At 45.6% G+C, this 23276-nt stretch overlaps 1 protein-coding gene across 2 annotated transcripts in view; it reads right to left on the bottom strand.

The window, feature by feature from the left end:
• sos1 (son of sevenless homolog 1) overlaps window positions 1-17686 on the bottom strand; it is a 402156-nt gene extending 384470 nt beyond the window's left edge. For both annotated transcript variants that reach the window (XM_084440905.1, XM_084440906.1), the window contains exons 1-2: window positions 16730-17686; window positions 1808-1933 (exon numbers count right to left, since the gene is read on the bottom strand). In XM_084440905.1, the coding sequence (XP_084297031.1) occupies window positions 1808-1933; window positions 16730-16816 (213 nt within the window). In that variant the 5' untranslated portion in view covers window positions 16817-17686. The remainder of the gene's footprint in view (window positions 1-1807; window positions 1934-16729) is intronic.
• Between the last annotated feature and the right edge of the window lie 5590 nt (window positions 17687-23276).

Here is a 23276-nt window from a genome sequence, read left to right as displayed (position 1 = left end):
CTAACAGCAAGAATGTGAGCTAGTTCGCTAGCTTCACTAGCTAGTAGTGTTGTTTGCTAGTTGCTAGTAAAATGGTGATGTTGTTTGCTAGTTTTGCAGTTGGTGTTGTCTCACCAAAGTTGTTTGATCCACCCAACCCACCCATCATTGTCAATAGCGCTTGCAAATTTATACCCCTCTTGTACAGTATCACTTGTTCCAAAGTGAACAACCAACCACAAACTCTGACTTTGGCGTATGTATTACACGCAGAATTGTGATTTGGTGTATGATATGCACGGTGTAAAAGTGTGTTATTTATACACAGATTGGCTAGAATGGGCTGGTTTAACAGGTTTCACCATACACAAGTACAAACACAAAAGACTGAGGTCACTACCCCTGGCACAAGGTCAGAGGTCACAACCCCAGGGACAGGGTCAAAGGTCATACGCACAGGTCACGGGGGAAGAGGTTGGTAAGATAAACGCACTTGGGGAGGAGTAAACATGGTAAACATGTGGTTGAGTTTATAGTAAACAAGGTAAACATGTGGTTGAGTTTACCATTTCCATGGTCAGGCCAGGAACCGTATATAAAAGCACCTGTGCATTTCACCCGATCCGTCTGCTCGCAAAATGAACCAAGCACCAAACAAAAACAAAAAGAAGTCAAACTGCCTCCTAACACACTGGGTTAAGCCCAATCCTAACACACTGGGTTAACCCCAAGCTTGTGACATGTCTACTTAGAATATTTAAGCAGTAACACAGGAGAAGCCGTGCTATATCATCAATATCAGAACGGCTGTGCTGCGGTCGTAGGCACGAGAGCACAGCTCGAGTACCGTAGCCAAAAAAAACATTCTGATATCCATGATATAGCACAGCTTAGAGTGTGTTATTGCTTTTATACAACAGGTAACATAATTGGGAAAAATGATAGGATAAATACCCACTATTATAGTGTCTTTTATATTGATTTTAGGGAACTCCACCAAGGAGAATAGCTCCTGTCTCTTGGAGTTTCAAATGATGATCCTATTCCCTGGAGGAACAGCAATGCCATCCAATAGTTAACATGGGTTTGGAACCGTAGGTGAAATGGAAAGTGTCCACTACATTTTATTTCATTTTTTCTTATTTCCTTTCTCGTTCATGCCTGGCAGAGCATGCGAGTGTTAGTGTTGGTGTTAGGGTGGTGTTAGTGTTCAGGGCTCACCTCCACATCCTGGACGCTGCATGGCTGTGCCTGACAGCATTCTAGTGTTAGGATAGTGTTAATGTATGTGTGGTGTTCAGGGCTCTGCGTGGCTGTACCTGACAGAGCACGCTAGTGTTAGGGTAATGTTAGTGTTAGGGTACTCTGACTCAACAGATGTAGGTTTTGGCAATAAACCTTGTTATTCGTTGTCACACTGCCCAATCAGTGGGGAGACTGGCGACGCAAATTAATTTGATTCGGGCTGAGAGATTCTCTCAGCACCAATCAGATTCGATCCAGACTATTTTGCAAGAGCACCGTCGCTGCGTCCGGGGCTGGCTAAGCCCAAGATGACTGTGATTGGTTTAAAGAAATACTGTGTTTTTCGCTGCATAGTTGCCCATGATAGAGCATGCTAGTGATAGTGTTAGGGTAAGGGTAGTTTTGGTGTTAAGTGTTACCTCTACATCCTGAACGCTGCGTAGTTGGGCCTGACAGAGCATGTTAGTGTTGTGTTGGGGTAGTGTTAAGTGTTACCTCTACATCTTGAATGTTGCGTGGTTGGGCCTGACACAGCATGCTAGTGTTAGGGTACCGTTGGTGTTAGGGTAGTGTTATGTGTTACCTCTACATCCTGAACGCTGCGTGGTTGGGCCTGACAGAGCATGCTAAGTAGCAGCAGGATCAGCTCCTCGACGTACTGCAGCGCCCCCTCCTGGGATGACAGCTTCGGGTGCACCTGACTCAGCACCTGCGCAAACACACACACACACACACATGTACATACGCACGCACGCAAACACATTTTAATCATGTATTTATGTCCACATAGTGAAACAATGCATACAGGGACACAAATACTAAAGGCACAGATTAGTCTACACTCACAATTAACATGGACAATGTCTTTCACATACAAAACACATCACTCATGGGTACAAGTAGCAACGTCTCCGCCATATATGGCGGCTGCCAATAATTGCAGAGACAGAGCAATACTTGGTGAGCCTTTTAGCTTCCTTCCTTGATGCCCCCCCCCCCACAAACACACACACACACACACAGACACAGACACACAGACAGACACAGACAGACACAGACAGACACAGACAGACACAGACAGACACACACACACACACATACACGCACACACACAGATTAGCAGTGGATGGTTTCAGTCAGGCCTAGCTATGTTTCTGGAGCAGCCGTACCAGATGGGAGATACAGATGACCTGTGTTATCTTTGCATCTGTTAGCTATAGTTTTATTGTCAGTTAGGCTAACTGTGAAAAACTAGAGTCCCTGTTTGTAGCAGGACAACAACAGACACATCTGAAGCACAACAACACTGTGTTTTCATTCTCCATGTTAGCAAACACAACTAACTAACTCAACTGGCATGGCACTGCTTTGCCAACTCTGTAATATGGTTTATAATACACTCAGCCACCATCATCACATTATCAGACAACAGTCATATGGCTTTAAAATACAGTCCACCACCATCACAGTATCATACATTATCAGACAACAGTAATATAGCTTTAAAATACAGTCCACAACATTCACAATAGCATACATTCTCAGACAACAGTGCCATCTACAGTTTACAGTAGAAGGTAAACATTTTCTAGGGATGCACCCTGAGGCCTCCTGATGATGTAATGCTAAGCATAGCTAATTAACTAGGACTAACGGTTGTAGGTAGCCTGACTGTATCAGTGCAGAGCAAACCAGAGTGGTGGAGAATAGGGATGTGCACAGCAACTTTCACTGACAACGAGACGGTGGTTTTGCAACCTACTGTACGACTAGTCTAAAACAGATTCCCAACAACTCAGCGGCAGCCAATTTGCATTTGTTGTGCAGGGTTACTCACTTCACTCTCCCCAAAACAGTACTTCAGCCTGTCTTTACAACTTATTACTTAGCTCTAAATGTGATTTATTTTGTTTAATTTAAGAGTATGCTAGCCTAATAGCCTGTAATATTTAACAAGGCAAAAATTAGAACATTGCTATTAGCACAATGTGACGAGCTTAAATAAATAGCCTACTTATATGGACGTTGATATATTGCCTATTCATGTCTTTAAACATATTTATTCCAAGTTGGAACACGGCCATAAAACAAGGCTACATGCTCTCCCATACCCTATTCTACCCGCTAAGGTGCATGAAGAAAGCACACTCGTCTGGTTTGAAAGATTATCAAAGTGGGCTCAACTGTTCCCCAACTGTTAACGAGACAGACGTCCGGTTATGGCGCTGAGCTGAGAGGTTGAAGCTACCTAGCCCGGTTACAATTCCTAAGTAAATACTATTCTACAGAATCCGAATCCACCTAAAAGTGCAGGATATTTTATTCTAATCACCCCCAATACACAATATGCTACCGAAAACGCCAAAACATCACCCTAAAAAGTTAGAAACTTTGAATGAAGACGAGGCAAGCGATGACGCCATGCGGGACGAAAACTGCCCAGCTAGCAAGGAGAGTGAGGATAGATCAGAAGCTAACGACAACCACGCTATCCTACAGCAATCAATGGTTTGAAGACAGAGTTTTCAACCAAGCTAGATAGGGTACTTTCAGCCATCAATAGCATTAAAACCGAACTGTTGAGCTGCCAGCATAGAATTGCAGAGACAGAGAAACGCATATCAACCACTGAAGATAACGTTGCATCCGTGCAAAGGAGAGCCAAGGGCCTGGAGGAGAAAATTACAACGCTCACCTCAAAACTGGACAGCTATGCGAACACGAGCAGACAATCCAACCTGCGGGTGATAAATCTACCAGAGTCTGCGGAGGGAAAAGAAGTTGTGCATTCCTGGAAACATGGCTCCCGAAGCCCTGGGATTAACGCTGCTTGCTTCTCCTATGGTCATCGAACACGCCCACCAACTCTCTGGACCAAAACCGGTTGGTAATGGCCCTCCCAGACTGCTCATTATGAAGTTCCTAAACTATAAAGATAAAGTCCACGTCCACAATGCTGCAAGTGATGCTATTCCCTGATGTCTGCCGAGCTACACAAACAACACAGGAGATTCGATGGAGTCAAACGCAAGCTGCTGGAGTTGGAAGTTCAATATAGACTTGTTTTCCCAGCGAGGCTGAGGGTTACATACGAGGGTCGTTCTTACTTCTTTGACAACCGTACGGAGACAGAGGTTTTCATTGCAAAGATACAGAATAAATGAGACGACGTGGACTCTATATGAGGGCGACAATTCAGGTATGCCTGAACTCTGGTGTGCCTGAGTGGGAAATGTGGTTTCTTGTATTGAGGTGAAGGTATACTGTAATACAGGATGTTGGTGTTGATGTTTGAGAAAGGGTGTAAGAGAAAAAAGGGAGGGGTAATATAAGTGTGGTTAATTGGGTTCTTAAAATGTTAACTATCCAGAGGGAATTTGTGGCCCACTGGGGGAGGGGGATTCAGGAGTGATAAGGACAACCCCTTCAGTGTGTGGGTTTGGTGGTCGGTTGGCCATGTCGGACGTGTTACAAGGGTGGGGTGATTTGTATGGGTCTATAGATCTCAACGGGAAATGTTTGATAGTTTTGGATTTTATGGGTGTGTTATGATACATCTTGCGATTTTTATGTTATGAAGGCAACCATGAATATCCATGTAATACTAAGACCGTCAAAACCTGTCAAACAAAACATATTAAGATTGAGGTATGTCTAGTCCTATGAAGGTTAAGATCACATCGCAGAATTGCAGGGGTATAGGTAAATTGACTAAAGTAAAGCAGGTACATGTGATATACCAATTTTTTTTTTAAACAAAATGGCGCAGACAAGTGTTTTCAGCCTCCTATAGTTTTCATACCTGACAAGCCTTAATTTTAATTCATAAAAAAGTCCCATTTCAAGTAGTTAACTCAATAATCGATCCTAAGGGTAGATTCATTATACTTCAGGGCATTTTACTGTATGAGAAACTTAATTTGGTGAACATACACTATATTGCCAAAAGTATTCACTCATCTGCCTTTACACGCATATGAACTTAAAGTCCAGGTTAACCCAGTTCAAATTGTTGTTATGAGCTTCACACACCACAGGAAAACATGTCATTAACCACCCAGCCAAATCTGAGTGATTAAAAATGTCGCTAAGTATATAAAATAAGGCTTCAAAATCGGTTAAAAATCAGCAGCATTCTCTGGTCTGAGACTGTGGGGGCGTGTCTGCTGAAGGCACCGAAGCCACACCCAATTGCGTGGGGAGGGGGTGTGGAGGGAAGAACCTGTCAAATAGTACCGTTCTCTGGTCTGCATATTGTCACACTGGCACGCCGTCTCTTTTGTGGTAGGAAGGCACAGCTTTGTGAAAACAGAGAGGAGTTGAAATTACACTTGTCTAATGAGTCAAACGCACAGATGCTTCCTCCTAACCTACCTCCTGACAAACAACACAGGTAAAACTGTAGCTACTCTATACCAACGTGCCAGTGTTACTGCCCTTAGATGCAAAATACAAAAACAGGCAACGAGGAATGTATGAGTCTGTCCCTATTTTCTCCCTGCGACCTCTGGACCCATTCCTATCCCTCCCAGGCAATCCTGTCGTCCCTTGGGATCCATGGAAAAAGTTGTTTAAAATGTACCTTTTAGTCACTGGCTTGAACAGCGCTGATAGCGCGAAGAAGCGTACACTACCGGAGTTGATAATCGGGACAGACTCATCCACTCTCGTTGGCAATGTTATGTGTGAGAATAACGAGCACTCGGCTTCAACTTTCCCGCAACATATCCAACAGAACTGGAATGTTCAGCCAGTAGCCGCCAAGCACCGCTTCACTGGGAGAGGGTGCGTCTTTCTCCCGCTGCAGCTGGTCTACCTAACCATCCCCCTCGCTCCCGCCTCCCGGTCTCCCGATGGAGAAATATACTGTAACCATTACCGGTAAACCCATACGCACATCAGGTGCCACAAATATGGCAGGCAGTTTCTGTATAGTTAACGCTTATAGTCATAATATATCATCCGTAACGTTATTTGGTGGGTGGTCGCCTGGTCGGTGCTGCTAGCTATGTTAGCTAGACTAAGGTTATATACACACTCCCATCTGCAACAAACTACATAGCTAATGTTAGCTATAATTCCTCCTGAGATTACATATAATTCATCATAGCTGACATTACCACATACATGTCAAGACACATATTTTGTAGATTAACGTAGCAGTGTATTTTCCTATTGCTTACGTTACCTAGCTAACGTTATAACGTTAATTAGCTATAAGCACACAAGGCAGCAGTGTCGGCACCAAAGGTTGATGCGACAGGAGGAGAATGGAGGCCGGGGAGGGAGATGGTTGGCTCCGCCGAATTCACCAGGACCAGTCGTGAGTCCGTGAAACCCAAAAGCCTCATATTATAATTGCAGAAGCTTTCGGGAGTGAAATGTTTGCTGCAGAGGCGGGCGCTAGCGGTGACAGACTCCTCTGTAACACCATGGCTCTTCAAAAATGCCAACCATTTGCTTCTCATTTCAGCTTTACTCGGGAGTTGAAAGAAGGAGACCTTATCATCCCATTCCTGCTGGCATCCAGGAAGGATGCATTTTCGTTTAGTTTTATGCATAGGCATTGCTAACTAAGAAAAACTAGCTAATTCTAGACTGCTGGTTAAAACTAGTTTATTCTAGACTCAAGATTGAGCAGGAGAACCGAAGATTCAAATCCGTTCTAGCTTTATATAGTGTTAGGGTGGGGATATGCTAAGAACACCGCTCTACGTCAACAAGTACCGTTTTAAGCCCGCCCAGAAAATCCAGAAATCAAAACTGGTCAAAAACACAAAACTGGTCTAACTTCACAATTCAGTACTACACATGTTTCATCCCATTTTTACATGTTATCAGCAATGCATCACTAACACATAGAATGTGTTTTCAAGCAAATCTCTGATTTTGGTTAACTTGACTTTAAGTGACATCCCGTTCTTAATCTATAGGGTTTAATATGACGTCGGCCCACCCTTTGCAGCTATAACAGCTTCAACTCTTCTGGGAAGGCTTTCCACAAGGTTTAGGAGTGTGTTTATGGGAATTTTTGACCATTCTTCCAGAAGCGAATTTGTGAGGTCAGACACTGATGTTGGACGAGAAGGCCTGGCTCGCAGTCTTCGCTCTAATTCATCCCAAAGGTGTTCTATCGGGTTGAGGTCAGGACTCTGTGCAGGCCAGTCAAGTTCTTCCACACCAAACTCGCTCATCCATGTCTTTATGGACCTTGCTTTGTGCACTGGTTGTTTTTAATGGTGAGAGTGAGTAATTCCTTTGTTTGTGGGCTGGCTTTCTTCTTCTTCTTCTTCATCGTTTGGGTTAGTTGGTGCAGTCCTCTCCCCCCAGGCTCAGGGCCGAGGAGATATCATTTTACCGCCGCGAGCCTGGGTGAGGGGGTCACCCGGGCTATATCCGGGCACACCTCCAAGAGACACTTGACCGTTTAATCATCCACGACCGTCAGACCACGCATTCCGTTGGGTGTCCGATATATCGGACAGTCCTAGATTACATGGTCTGCAGTTTGTTCCTCGGCGCCATACTAGCACGCCGCACAGGATGCCAAGCCCCATCTGTGCATTGATGAGCGGAAGCGTCCGACGCCGGTCCGGAGACGATTAAGCCTCACCCACGGGTCTGGGTAAGTCAAGGAGTCAAGGACCGGTGGCCGGGATGAAATCACAGAGTCTGGAGGTGTTCGCCTCCCACTTCGCACGCCAGGTGTAGTCCTCCCATCCTGACTCACTGATGTTAAGATCTCTGCATTGCTGCAAGGGATCCTGTGTGGCACGCACAAAAGGGCGTCTCGACGTGAGACGCCGGGGGAGCTTCGCTGTTTCAGCGAGCCTGTCGTGGAGCAGGTGGTTAGGCTCCCCGGCCTGGCAGGCAAGACGTGCTGTGGTACCTGTGCAGCGGAGGCCAGTGGGCTGGATGCCTACAAGGACGGGAAGGTTGTCCACAGGAGTGTGACGCAGGCATCCTGTCATGTTGCGCAAGGCTTCGTTGATAGGCGGATCGATGAAGCGGGTGTGAGCGCTGCGACACCACACCGGTGCTCAATATTCACTAGTCGAGTAGACCAGGACTATGGCTGCCATACACAATGTTTTTGCGCCGGCGCCCCAGCCTGATCGAACCAGTCGCCTCATCAATGCCACACGAGCTGTTAGCTTCTTGCGCAGTGACTCGAGGTGTCGGCGGAACATGAGCGACCTGTCCAATGCCACGCCGAGATAGGTTGGTTTGGCGCAGCATGGCAGGAGTGTTCCACCGATGTGTATTCGGAGCTCACGTTTAGCTTCCTTGTTGTTAAGGTGGAAGGCCGCCGACACCGTCTTTGCCTTGCTGAGCTTCAATCTTCATTTTCAGAGGTATGCCGCTAGTGTTTGCATGTCCTGGCTTAGGGTCTCGTCCACGACCTGCCAGTCTCCAGCAGAGTAAACCAGCACGAGGTCTGCGTAGGCATAGGCTACTTCCTGGAGACTGTGTTCGGCAGGTCGTAGGTGTAGATGTTATAAGGAGGGGGACCAGGACAGATCCCTGGGGGACGCCGTCCTTAAGGTGTCGCAACCTGCTTCGCTGTCCGGGGGTAAAGGGCTGGCTTTGATGGCATTACAAGCACTAAACGGTTTTCTACTGCATTTTACTATATAATGTGTAAATTATCACTGCTGGTGCCTCATCACACCAGAGCTGGTTAACTCAATTTGCTCATTCTGACTGAGCTTACTGAATAAACATAATTGTGTTAATCGTGCCCATAAGAGGTCACAGATAAAACTCTGAGAAATAGTGTCAAGTTATCTGGGATATAGGTAAGTAGGCTATTCCAACTGAACTTAGGCGAAACATACAGTAGTAGGCATCCAATATTGCAAAGCCTGAGGTGAAATTCAAGTTATAACATGTTGCAATATTACAGTCTTTCTTACAGTAGGTTAGCGAAGTGTAGCGCCCCGTTGCTGAGTAAACTCAACTCCAAACTAGGGCTGCAAGCAGCAATGAGCGGGCCCTCGCACTCCGTGATGTCGGGTTGCGGCGCCGTTAAAGGGTGTGCTATTTCGGTGTCCAGTACTGAGAGAAACTTCCTGTCACCAGTAGATGGCGCTCTAAGCGTGACTCAATACCGACACATAGATGTGTTCAGGACGGTACCCTGATGAAGCGTGAGTAATGTTGTGTAAATCGGACAATGTATGTAGGAGTTATGACTTCCTGCTTGACCTATAGGCGGAGCTATAAGTATGACTCAATACTGACCTACAGATGTGTTGAGGACGCGACCTTCATCAACCATGAGCAATTTGGGGTAAATCGGATAATGTATGTAGGAGTTATGAGGACTTCCTGTTTCACAAGTAGGTGGCGCTGTAGGTATGATGCAATATTAACTTATAGATGTGTTCAAGATGCGACCTTCATGAAGCGTCAGCAATTTGGTGCAAATCAGATAATGTATGTAGGAGTTTTGAGGACTTCCTGTTTCACCAATAGGTGGCGCTATAAATATGATGCCATTTACTGACACATAGATGTGTTCAAGATGCGACCTTCATCAAGCATGAGCAATTTGGAGTAAAGCGGATAACGTATGTAGGAGTTATGAGTACTTCCTGTTTCACCAGTAGGTGGCGCTGTAAGTGTGACTCAATACCGACGCATAGATGTGTTCAGAATGCTACCTTCATGAAGCATCAGCAATTTGGAGTAAATCGGATAACATATGTAGGAGTTATGAGGACTTCCTGTTTCACCAATAGGTGGCGCTATAAGTATGACGCAATACTGACACATAGATGTGTTCAGGACAGAACCTTCATGAAGCGTGAGATATATCGGACAAATTAGACAATGTATGGAGGAGTTATGAGGACTTTGTGTTTTATGGCGAATTGTCAAACTTTGGCGGGGCGCCATGACAAGGGTGTTTGGTGAAAACTCAATTTTTTGATAACTTTTGATCACAAAGGTCTTAAGATGAAGTTGACCGAATATGAAGTTGATCGGATGAAATCTGTAGGAGGAGTTCGTTGAAGTACGAGGCATGGAAATGGTAAAAACAAGGACAAAATGGCACATTAAAAGCAAAATGGCTGACTTCCTCTTGGATGTTGGGTAGAGGTCCAAGAGACATTTTAGTGTGTCTCGATTAGCTACATATGCCCACCGAATTCCGTTCGCCTACATCAAACTGGAAGGTGGGGCTCCCCATTTTAAATTTTCTAGGGGGCGCTCTTGAGCCGTTTTGCCATGCCCATTTCTGTCACCCATGAAATATCACATTTTTCACCGGGACTGATGTATCTGCAAAGTTTCATGAGTTTTCATCGATGTCTAGGCCGCCAAAAAGGCATTTGTTTGGGGAGAAGAACTAGGGCTGCGAGCAGCAGTGAGCGGGCCCTCGCACCCCATGCGGGTCGGGGTGTGGCGCCGTTAAAGGGTGTGCTATTTCGGTGTCCAGTACTGAGAGAAACTTCCTGTCACCAGTAGGTGGCGCTCTAAGCGTGATTCAATACCAACACATAGATGTGTTCAGTACAGTACCTTGATGAAGCGTGAGAAATGTTGTGTAAATCGGACAATGTATGTAGGACTTATGATGACTTCCTGCTTGACCTGTAGGCGGCGCTATAAGCATGACTCAATACTGACCTACAGATGAGTTCAGGACGCGACCTTCATCAAGCGTGTGCAATGTGGTGTAAATCGGATAATGTTTGTAGGACTTATGAGGACTTCCTGTTTCACCAGTAGGTGGCGCTGTAGGTATGACGCAATACTGACTTACAGATGTGTTCAAGATGCGACCTTCATCAAGCATGAGCAATTTGGAGTAAATCGGATGACGTATGTAGGAGTTATGAGTACTTCCTGTTTCACCAGTAGGTGGCGCTGTAAGTGTGACTCAATACCGACGCATAGATGTGTTCAGAAGGTGACCTTCATGAAGCGTCAGCAATTTGGTGCAAATCGGATAATGTATGGAGGAGTTATGAGGACATCGTGTTTTATGGCGAAATGTCAAACTTTGGCGGGGCGCCACGGCAAGGGTGTTTGGTGAAAACTCAATTTTTTTGATAACTTTTGATCACAAAGGTCTTAAGATGAAACTGACCCGATATGAAGTTGATCGGATGAAATCTGTAGGAGGAGTTCGTCGAAGTACGAGGCATGGAAATGGTCAAAACAAGGACAAAATGGCACATTAAGAGCAAAATGGCGGACTTCCTGTTGCATGTTGGGTATAGCTCCAAGAGACATTTCAGTGTGTCTCGATGAAATACATATGCCCTCCGAATTTCGTTCGCCTACATCAAACTGAAAGGTGGGGCTCGCCATTTTAAACTTTCCAGGGGGCGCTCTTGAGCCGTTTTGCCACGCCCATTTCTGTCACCCATGAATTATCAAATTTTTCACCGGGACTGACGTATCTGCAAAGTTTCATCCGTTTTCATCGATGTTTAGGCCGCCAAAAAGGCATTTGTTTTGGAAGAAGGAGAAGGACAATAATAATCCTTCGAAATACAATAGGGCCTCGCACCGCCAGTGCTCGGGCCCTAATAATCCTTACAATTTCAATAGGGCCTTGCACCGCCAGTGCTCGGGCCCTAATAATCCTTACAATTTCAATAGGGCCTCGCACCTCCTGTGCTCGGGCCCTAATAATAATCCTTACAATTTCAATAGGGCCTCGCACCACCAGTGCTCGGGCCCTAATAATAATCTTTACAATTTCAATAGGGCCTCGCACCGCCAGTGCTCAGGCCCTAATAATCCTTACAATTTCAATAGGGCCTCGCACCGCCAGTGTTCGGGCCCTAATGAGGAACCAAACTGAGGTCAGGGAAGTCTTGAGAATAATAATAATACAGGAACCGGGGGGTTATATTCCGCCACACAGTGATCACACGTTACATATCGTGTGGCGACAGCAATCACACAGCACACACATGCAACTTTTGTGGGCCAAATTGTTCCCTGCATTTAACCCATCCCAAGCTGTCCTCCACCAGGTGCAGCGTGCAGCCATCATTCCTGGCGCCCGGGGACCAAGTCCAAGTGCTCAGTCCAGGTCTTGGTCAGGGACTGGACTAAAGAGCCTCTGTTCTTCTGTATGTTTTTCATATTGGGTTCTAAGGGGAGCAAACCCTTGCGAAGACAGGGAGAACATGCAAACCACCGTGCCACACATGACCGATTTTGGGGTTCAGTGTCTTGCTCAAGGACACTTCGGCACACTCCAGAAGCTGGGATCGAACCGGGGACCTTGCGATCCCCAGCCGGCGACTCTTATCTCCTGAGATACATGCCGCCCCAAAACAGTGCACTAATGATGGCAAACACAGACGTGCAACACTTCCTCTACTCCATGTCACCTTTTATGTTTGCAGATCTGACAGCCCCAGCTCCCTCTAGTGGATGAATACAGTGAGTGGAGGTGTTGTGGCGAGGAGCTCTAGGGTACAGAACTGTGCTGGACATGTCCGTCCCAGTCAGGCTGGGTGTGGTGTAGAAGAAGCCTGGTTGGTGCATGCTAGACCCAAAACTATGCCAGGAATTCCTTTCCCAACATCCCTTGCCAGCACAGGCCTGCACAGACCCATATGCAAATACACCAGGTTTTTAGTTTCTGGAAAAACCAAAAAGGTTTTGTTCAAATAAAGAGAAAAAAGAAAAAAGGTGATCATCACAGATGGTGTAGTTATCAATTTGATGATCAGGAGGCGTGTCAGCAAGATGTAACATGTTTTGGCGTTAAAGCCATTGGCAGTAATAAATGAAAATTATTTTCAAGTACACACACGGAAGGGCTGGTGTGACAGTTTTCATCCTGGTCTCAACTTCAGTTTGAGTTTGTTGAGGGCTAGAGGACAACGCTGGGCAGGTGCAGTATCTGACTGTCTCCAATTGCATGATCAGGAACAGAATTATTTGTTTGTCACTTTGGTCCCATGAATTCTTTAGGCCAACTCTTTACAAAGCAGACATCAGCAGCATGTTGTGAGCTCAGTGGGGGATATTTGTGAGGACAGGGAAGAAGAGGCGAGCCACTAGACAGAGTCCTGCAGTCTCCAGGCAGTCTCCGGGCAGGCCTGGTTACTTTGGCATCCCTGCCTCGGCCATGCTCGCCAACTCGCTCTCCGCTGTTCGTTAACCAAAGAGTTAACAATGGTTATAAAGGGGTTATAAACCAGGCATCATATGAATGATATAAAAAAAACAAGCATCATGAATGATATAAAAACGCGGCAGTGAAGCAAACTCTAATTTCCCCATTTCATTCCACAGAAGAACCTGGACAATGCCTCTGTTCCCAAGCACACGTTGACTTCCCAGCTCCCAGCACATTCCAGACAAATGTAACTGTTTTTTGAAGCCAGACCGATGCCAAAATCAATAGTGTGAAGTGAGGGCGTGTCCACGCAGAGCGCCTCAGCGCGGGGCGGTGTGGAGGAGCTGCTCCCGCGGTGGGGCTTTTGAAGGGTTCCGAAATGCGCTCCGAGGTTTGTTGACACAGCTTGAGCAGGGTCAGAAACACTTGAGGGGGGGGGGGGGGTGAGGAGGACTAAAGGGGGTGAAAATCTGGTAATGTACTGGACGCGACCCATCGGGACTGTGATCCTGACACTTCAAATCTCTCTCTTTTCTAGCGGCTTGCTGTGACCTATGTCAATCTGTGGCGTTCCTGGCATTCCTGTGGCGTGGCACTGCTGAAGCATCAGGGCACCTTGGCATCTACAGCGCCTTGTCAGTCCACACACAACAGGAATGCCGGGGCCCCGCCCCCTCATAGGAACCCCACATGTGCCGGTCATGACAGCGGGGATTCAAACACAGTTTCAGTTTCTCTGTTAGATTCTTCTACTACCAGTCACAAACTAGGCTACTTCTAATGCACGGTGACTTCAGTTTTCCTGCCCCCTCCTCCTCAGCAACAGTAAACTCATCAATAAGAAGTCTTAGGCTTGAAATGTGGTGCCTTGTTGTGGGATGTTGGAAGTGAGAGGGTGCTCTGAGGGGGTAGGGGGTCCATGGCCTCAGAAAACATGGTTTGGATTCTCCTTGTTCTGGTCAGTCACAGAACTATTTCCCTGCAGAGTATGGAAAGAGACTTCACTACACTGTAGGCCTGAAATCCACTTAGGCCGCCCTGGCAAAACTAGTCATGTTCAAAATCAGCAATGATTTGGTTAGTGTGTTGTGGTACATTACTCATTGGGGGCCTGCCGTTTAAGCCTTAGATGGGAATCTAGGCCTGTTGTTGTTCAAATACAGGGCCTAAACCTAGATAGACTTCTACAGAGCGTACTACTCCTAAACCAGTACTGCTGAAACGTTGATGAAATGCAAAACAATCTCCTAGTAAATTACTCATTTTGAAATAGTCTATTTCTTGGAGGCTAGTCTATGTTAATCAATCCTCTAATTGATTATACAGATTGCATGTCTGCCTACCGTGACAGCCAGGGGTCGTCCACCTGCCTAAATTTTTATCCAGTTGTTTCATTTGACTGCCTTCGTTCTGACTGCGCTATGGGTTTTGTTCACAGTGCCAAACAGAGCAACTCTAATAGACCTGGGCTATAGCACTCTAATAGACCTATGCTATAGAACTCTAGCCCTAGCCTATTTAATATAGGCAACCAATTATAGAGACATCATCACTCATCTTGAAAAAGCTTGTGGAGAGAAAACATCTTTGACAGAAGATCTTCGCTATACTATGCCAAAATAGAGACACATTGCTCAACTGTCATCGTAACGGCTCGCTTCAAAGTTGTGAAGTTCACTGGGTATTCCCACTTGCAGCATCTTGCTTTAAACACCGCAGCCTGATCAACTTTAAACACCCTGATCAACTTTAAACACCCTGGTCACCTTTAAACAACTTTAAACACCCTGAACTTTAAACACCCTGAACCACTTTAAACACCCTCAATAGCTTTAAACACCCTGATCAACTTTAAACACAATCGACTTATACAAGGCCTTTATTTACCAGAATGTATAAAACATCAAACCGGTGAATGAGTGGTGAACAAGTGCGGCATAAACGTTTGTTGTGTATGTACAAAGGTAGGCCTACAGGCCAAGACTGTATAGGGTGTGTGTGTTTATCTGTGTGTTCATCACTATGTAAGTCCACATTGCAAGCAGGATATTTGAAACCACAGTGGCCAAGGTTGATCTTTGCTTCATCAATAACTTCTGCCTCTGATGTCTGTGAATAGTCCAACATGGCCGACACTTAACTCAGATCTCTGGCTGGGCACTGCTATACAGGTTGACTCAGAATCAGCTAAAGTCAAGTGATTAAAAAAACGCTGAGTCAATCTTGATGGGCTTACACCCAAGTCTGTAATGTGTCAAAATGTCTGCATGAATTTCTTGGAAGTCTCTCAATGTGCAATTTACAGTAACAGCTGCAACTTTTTAAGTGGGTGGTGTGTGTGTGTCTGTGTGTCTGTGTAAGACTAACTGTAAGAGCACTATCAGAGAGCATTAATACAAATGTAATAAGGCTAATAATTAGGCCAGCACCTCTGTAAACAGGTATTGGCATGTGGAAGTCCATCACCAAAAGTCTCTAGAGCAACTCCCAAAGCACATGTATCGAGTTGATATCACTTAGTTTAAATTTAGGGAACTCTGGGCAATGCAGCAGCTCTCAAAACTTGTTGGAGCTATGATGCCATTTAAACTCGTCGAACCAACAGATAAATTAACTGTTAGTTAGGCTACATGTGTAAAGTACTGCAGCTTTAAACTGTATTGTTGAGGATCTTGTTGCTATGGACCCTTCCCTAGAAGAGAGCGCTGCCCAGCTTGGCAGACTGTTCTGAGTGTGACAGTCCTCCCCCACAGAAGCTGCCAGGTCGGCCACACACAAGCTGATCTGATACTGTGGACTAGATTGCCAGGGGTTGGAGAGAGGCTACACTACAGACTGGGAAATGCTACAAATTCATTCAAAGGAGAGAGTGGTGTTCATATAAATCATGGGATAAAACATGTCTAAAGTGTGTGTGTGTGTGTGTGTGTGTGTGTGTGTACGTGTGTAACAGAGAGAGTAGCCTTCCTGTTGCCAAATCTACTACTCTGGTTCTGGCAACAATATCCTGCACTGAAATTGTTTTTGATATGATCCTGAAGTAGCAAAATTGGACATATCTTTGTATTTCATTTAACTTGCAAACAATGGTATAACCATAATACTGCTTCACACTGACCCCATCTAGCAAAAATCACCTGGTGCATTTGGCTATGATTGTTTGATAACGTTATGCACTAGACATGTAGCCTTCACAGTCCACTTGGAATATGACAACTCGTTCAGTCTTGTGTGTCCTGTCAGCTCACCTTGTCCAGGGAGAGGACCAGTAGCTCACCTTGTCTAGGGAGGGGGGTACCAGCAAGCTCACCTTGTCTAGGGAGGGGGGTACCAGCAAGCTCACCTTGTCTAGGGAGGGGGGTACCAGCAGCCTCACCTTGTCTAGGGAGGGGGGAACCAGCTGCTCACCTTGTTCAGAGAGGGGACAAGCAGCCCCCGCCATTTCGGCGCGTTGTCCTCGCTGAAGAAGTCGTACAGGACCTGGGCCGCCTGCATGGCTTCGGCCGCCCGTCGTCGTGCGCTATCTGGGAGCCGGCGGGCGAGGCGTCTTCGCGGCCACTTTTTACATTAAAATCGTATATGTCGAGGAGTCCCGCGGTCCGTATTGAGAGGCGCAATACTCTGCAGGGCCCACTGCCTCAGAATATCCACCAGAGAATGAACATTCCTCTACCAAAACAATTTGCGATCCGACCATTGCCTCGGCAGACAGATGTTGATACCACCAGCCCGTGTCCAGCTGCAGAGGGCTAAGCTAACGGTAGATAGGCTAGGCTAACTGCTAGCTCACTAGCAAGTATGGCTGCTTAAGCCTCTGACCGTGTCAGCATTGGCAAGGAGGTAAAAGTGGTCCACAGGTCGCTCGGATATGCCGATCGGAACAATTCATTTCAAGGGGTTAGTCTATATCGGACGTTGGGAAATACTAACTTTAGTAAGTGAGCTAGGTTAGCAATGTTGTTAGCCAGCCAGCAGACCAACTAGCTAGCTAGGGTTGTAAGTGCTAGCTAGCCACTGTCGATCGATATGAATAAGAGGATTGGCCGTAATGATGAACTAGCTAGCAGTCTTTGGACATCTCGGCGTGTAGGCTAGTCTAGCTAGTATCCAGGGTTCGGCTTATCCAGGCCAGAGGGACCATTTCTAGCAGGCACGTCCTCCGGGGCTCCAGCCACTCTGCGCTGCAACCATTTTCAGTGAGTCTTCGCCAGGGTGGCTAGCACTAACGATAACTAACTACTAGCTAACCTGGTTACCCTCCGCGAATCTGGACCATATCCATCGATATATGCAGGGTAGGCAGTGGTTTTCACAACAACAAAAATCCACCTCAGAGCCAACATGTAGCGTCCATATCCAGGTAGTGTCCGGTTGTCCTGTGTTAAAGTGGTTTATGTGGACGGTTGGTTGTTGTGACTCGGGTGCAGTTGTTGGTGGAGAGGTGACGCATGCGCATTGACGACCACGTGACGTACTGTGGCTGGTTTGACGGCGCACGCGCAGTGAAGACCACATGAGGGTCATGCGCTTGTGGCCGGTGCTCGGTGATCGACTGGTCGCGTATGGGTGGTTCAAAACTCACAAACCTTCTACAATCCAGATACAACTAATAATAATACATAATAATACTAGCTACGCTTCAACAACCCAGACGCCGCTTTATATGACGAACAAAGCCGCTGCAGTGTAAAGACGAAGGGGAGTTTAGCTGCGAACTAGGCTGGTTTATTTTGTTCACTTTGAAAACATTCGCAGACTCGATCAATAGATGCTAGCAGACAGCCAACACATTTGTCTCACCAGAACAAAAAAACTAAACAAACGTTTCATTTTGCCAAAGGCAAGCTCAATATTGTTCACTTTCGAATAGCGACATGCCATTAGTATTACATTACATTACATTACAGTCATTTAGCAGACGCTTTTATCCAAAGCGACTAACAATAATTAGTGTGAATGCTTTAGAGCATTCACACTATTGTTATCCAGTTCAATATAGTTTATTATAAGTGTGAATGCTTTAGAGCATTCACACTATTGTTATCCAGTTCTTTATTAGTGTGAATGCTTTAGAGCATTCACACTATTGTTATCCAGTTCTTTATAGTTTTTTATTAGTGTGAATGCTTTAGAGCATTCACACTATTGTTATCCAGTTTTTTATAGTTTATTAGTGTGAATGCTGCAAGCTTTTTAAAATGTTATCCAGTTCTTTATTAGTGTGAATGCTCTAAAGAATCCAGTTCTTTATTAGTGTGAATGCTTTAGAGCATTCACACTATTGTTATCCAGTTCTTTATTAGTGTGAATGCTTTAGAGCATTCACACTATTGTTATCCAGTTCTTTATAGTTTTTTATTAGTGTGAATGCTTTAGAGCATTCACACTATTGTTATCCAGTTCTTTATAATTTATTAACCTACACGGACACTTATACATAGAAATGTTCAGCAAGTTCTCAGGATTCCCACGGTGTCAATAGCTAGGCTGCAGCCTTTATACTTTTTGAGAGAGAGCTGTCTGAAGCCGGCATGCCTTTCCATTGAAGTGAATGAGAGGAAGCTCAGTGTCAGTTAGGATTTGAATTTGGGGACACGCGCAGGCTCTCTGTACAGGCACCCTTTTATGACTACTGTGGTAGCATTCATATTCCTTCCTTCCTTCCTTCCTTCCTTCCTACCTTCCTTCCTTCCTTTCTTCCATCCTTCCTTCTTTCCTTCCTTCCTTCCTTCCTTCCTTCCTTCCTTCTTTCCTTCCTTCCTTCCTTCCTTCCTTCCTTCCATCCTTCCTTTCTTCCATCCATCCTTCCTTATTTCCTTCCTTCTTTCCTTCCTTCTTTCCTTCCTGCCTTCCTTCCTTCCTTCCTTCCTTCCTTCCTTCCTTCCTTATATTCAAAGAAATATTTAGAATGACACTCTTTTTCAGGCTGCAAACTCATATTAATATATTTTCTCCTCTTTCAGCTATTGAACTCAATAAAACTATGAGTTATGATGAGTGGTCTAATCTATTTTTGAGTGTAGTACTAGCAGTACTTATAACAAACACCTACTGCTTTTCACTGCTACTTCTTCTAACCTCGACTTCCATACAACACCTCTACAGCTACTGCTCCGCCCCGGAGTGGGCTATAGACACATGGTCTCCAATGAGGGGTGCATGGTGATGGCCTGGCAATCACTGACCTGCCCCCCACAACCTCTGACCTGAGGGGGTGGAGTCTCGCCACCACGCCACTATCCACGCCACCGTCCCCACATCTCAGACCCTGAGTTGGCTTAAGATGCAGTTTTCACGGTTGGGTGCATGTGTGTGGCCCGGGGAGCAGTAGACTGTCCTCGACCGGCTCTGACCCGATGGGGCGGAGTCTCGTCACCACGCCACTATTCACGCCACTGTCCCCACATCTCAACCCCTGAGTGAGCTACAGACACACGGCCTTCACTGTAGGGTGCATGGAGATTGCCCGGATGTCAGTGCACTGCCCCCGACCTGCTCTGTCCGGAGGGGGCGGAGTCTCGCAATCACGCCACAATCCACGCCACGGACCTCACAACACAGCCTCTGAGGTGGCTAGAGACACACGGTCTTCACTGCTGAAGGCAGGTGGGTAGCCCGGCACGGCCTATACTGTCCAAGACCGGCTATCACCCAAGTGGGCGGAGTCTCGCCACCACGCCACTATCCACGCCACAGACACCACAACTAAGACCCTGAGTGAGCTACAGACACACAGTCTACACTGATGGGTGCAGGGAGATTGCCCGGATTTCAGTGCACTGCCCCCGACCGGCTCTGACCCGAGGGGGCGGAGTCTCGCCACCACGCCACTACCACGCCTCGGACCTCACAACACAGCCTCTGGGGTGGCTAGAGACACACGGTCTTCACTGGTGAAGGCAGGTGGGTAGCCCGGCACGGCCTACAGTGTCCACGACTGGCTCTGACTCAAGGGGGTGGAGTGTCGCCACCACGCCACGGACACCACAACTCAGCCCTTGAGTGGGCTAGAGACACATGATCTTCACGGTTGGGTGCATGGAGATTGCCAAGAGGTCACTGTACTGTCCGCTATGGGTTGTGACCCAAGGGGGCGGAGTCTTTCCACCACGCCACTATCCACGCCATGGACCACAGAACTCAGCCCATGTGGTCTAGAGACACACGCTCTTCACCGTCTGGTGCATAGAGATTGCCCAGTGGTCACTGTAATGTCCCGACAGGCTTTTAAGCTATACATTCCGTCATTCATTCCATCTTTCAGCTTTGACAGTATTACTCTATTGCTCATCTTTCAAGCTAAAGGCTCAGTTCAAGGCTTAAACTACTCAGGTTGAAAAGTTTAAAAGTATTTAAGTTCTTAGCTTCATTAGGTAATGCAGTTCCAATTCTGCCAGTTTCACATTTCAGCTAAGCTTACAGGTTTTCCAGCCTACAAGCTTTTTATCAATACATTCCATCATTTATTCCATGTTTCAGCTTTGACAGTATTACAGTTTATCTTCCAGCTTTTGTAGCAATGTATTTAAGCTTTTAGCTTATTTAGGCAATGCAGTTCAGATTCCAACTCTCCCAGTTTCATATTTCAGCTAAGCTTCCAGGTTCTTCAGCTTCCAATCTTATTAGCTATACATTCCATCATTACAGTGTATTTTCCAGCTTTTGTAGCAATGTATTTAAGTTCTTAGCTGCTTTATGTAATGCACTTCAGCTTCCAATTCTGCCAGTTTCACAGTTCAAATGAGCTTCAAGGTTTTTCAGCTTCCAGGCTTTTTAGCTTTCAGGATTTTCAGCCGTTCAGGTGTGATGCATTTGACATTTCAGATTTTTCATATTCATGCATTTTCAGCAATGCTTTTGCTATTACGTTCAGCTGCTCAGCATTCACACGCATTTTCTGCAGGAAATGCAATTTTCTAGTTAGTGTGAATGCTTTAGAGCATTCACACTATTGTTATCCAGTTCTTTATAGTTTATTAGTGTGAATGCTTTAGAGCATTCACACTATTGTTATCCAGTTCTTTATAGTTAGTGTGAATGCTTTAGAGCATTCACACTATTGTTATCCAGTTCTTTATAGTTAGTGTGAATGCTGCAAGCATTCACACTATTGTTATCCAGTTCTTTATTATTATTTTTACTTTTTCCGTACGTTTTTTGGCTCTCTGTAGCTCCTTCATACTTTGAGCTACAGAAACCATTCAACTATCAAAATGTTCAGCTTGTTAAGGACACGATGGGACCTCTTTCAGATTTTTAATACCTTTTATACTTTTTAAAATATTCAGCTTTTTCAACTTTTTTTTTGAATGGAAGTCAATGGGGGAGTTTTGAAACCTTCTTCAGCCTTCAACTCCTTCATACTTTGAGCTACAGAAACCATTCAACTATCAAAATGTTCAGCTTGTTAAGGTCTTTATGGGTTATCTTTCAGATTTTTAATAACTTTCATACTTTTTAAAATATTCAGCTTTTTTCCCCAAAAAATTACAATGGAAGTCTATGGCAGACCTTGAAACCCCTCATCAGCTTTGAAACCTATCTCCTCCTTCATTTCTTGTGCTAGAAACCTCCTTCAAAGTTTAAAATGTTCAGGACCTTTAGCTGAGTAAAGGATCCATTCAGATTTTTGAAATTCCTTATAGTTTTTATGTAATTTAAGTTTGTTTGGGACCCTTTTTAACATTGAAGTGGATGTGTGGAATGTTCAGTTTCTAGAGTGTAGCAGCTCGTATTTTGAAAACATCTACACGTTTTGTAAACTGCTGTTGCTCCTACAGTTTTAACAGCTCATACACATATTCTACATTCAAACGTTCACACAACTGTGCTGATTCGTACAATCTAAGTCTCTAAGCCGTGTGACTTATAGTTTTCGCTCTATGACATTTTGTTCGGCAACTGCGCTCTTCATTGAAACGTATTGGCCCACACTCTGACTTTTGACCTGCTCATTTTGCATTTTTACACTTTTTCTAACTCGTCGCCATGCCTACAGTTTTTAACCTACACTGACAATTATACATAGAAATGTTCAGCAAGTTCTCAGGATTCCCACGGTGTCAATAGCTAGGCTGCAGCCTTTATACTTTTTGAGAGAGAGCTGTCTGAAGCCGGCACGCCTTTCCATTGAAGTGAATGAGAGGAAGCTCAGTGTCAGTTAGGATTTGAATTTGGGGACACGCGCAGGCTCTCTGTACAGGCACCCTTTTATGACTACTGTGGTAGCATTCATCTTCCTTCCTTCCATCCTTCCTTCCTTCCTTCCTTCCTTCCTTCCTTCCTTCCTTCCTTCCTTCCTTCCTTCCTTCCTTTCTTCCATCCATCCTTCCTTCCTTCCTTCCTTCCTTCCTTCCTTCCTTCCTTCCTTTCTTCCATCCATCCTTCCTTATTTCCTTCCTTCCTTCTTTCCTTCCTTCTTTCCTTCCTTCCTGCCTTCCTTCCTTATATTCAAAGAAATATTTAGAATGACACTTTTTCAGGCTGCAAACTCATATTAATATCTTTTCTCCTCTTTCAGCTATTGAACTCAATAAAACTATGAGTTATGATGAGTGGTCTAATCTATTTTTGAGTGTAGTACTAGCAGTACTTATAACAAACACCTACTGCTTTTCACTGCTACTTCTTCTGACCTCGACTTCCATACAACACCTCTACAGCTACTGCTCCGCCCCGGAGTGGGCTATAGACACATGGTCTCCAATGAGGGGTGCATGGGGATGGCCTGGCAATCACTGACCTGCCCCCCACAACCTCTGACCTGAGGGGGTGGAGTCTCGCCACCACGCCACTATCCACGCCACCGTCCCCACATCTCAGACCCTGAGTTGGCTTAAGATGCAGTTTTCACGGTTGGGTGCATGTGTGTGGCCCGGGGAGCAGTAGATTGTCCTCGACCGGCTCTGACCCGATGGGGCGGAGTCTCGTCACCACGCCACTATTCACGCCACTG

This window comes from Borostomias antarcticus (genome assembly GCF_949987555.1).
Source record: "Borostomias antarcticus genome assembly, chromosome: 7".
Classification (NCBI taxonomy): Eukaryota; Metazoa; Chordata; class Actinopteri; order Stomiiformes; family Stomiidae; genus Borostomias; species Borostomias antarcticus.
This window is presented reverse-complemented; position numbering and strand designations above follow the sequence as displayed.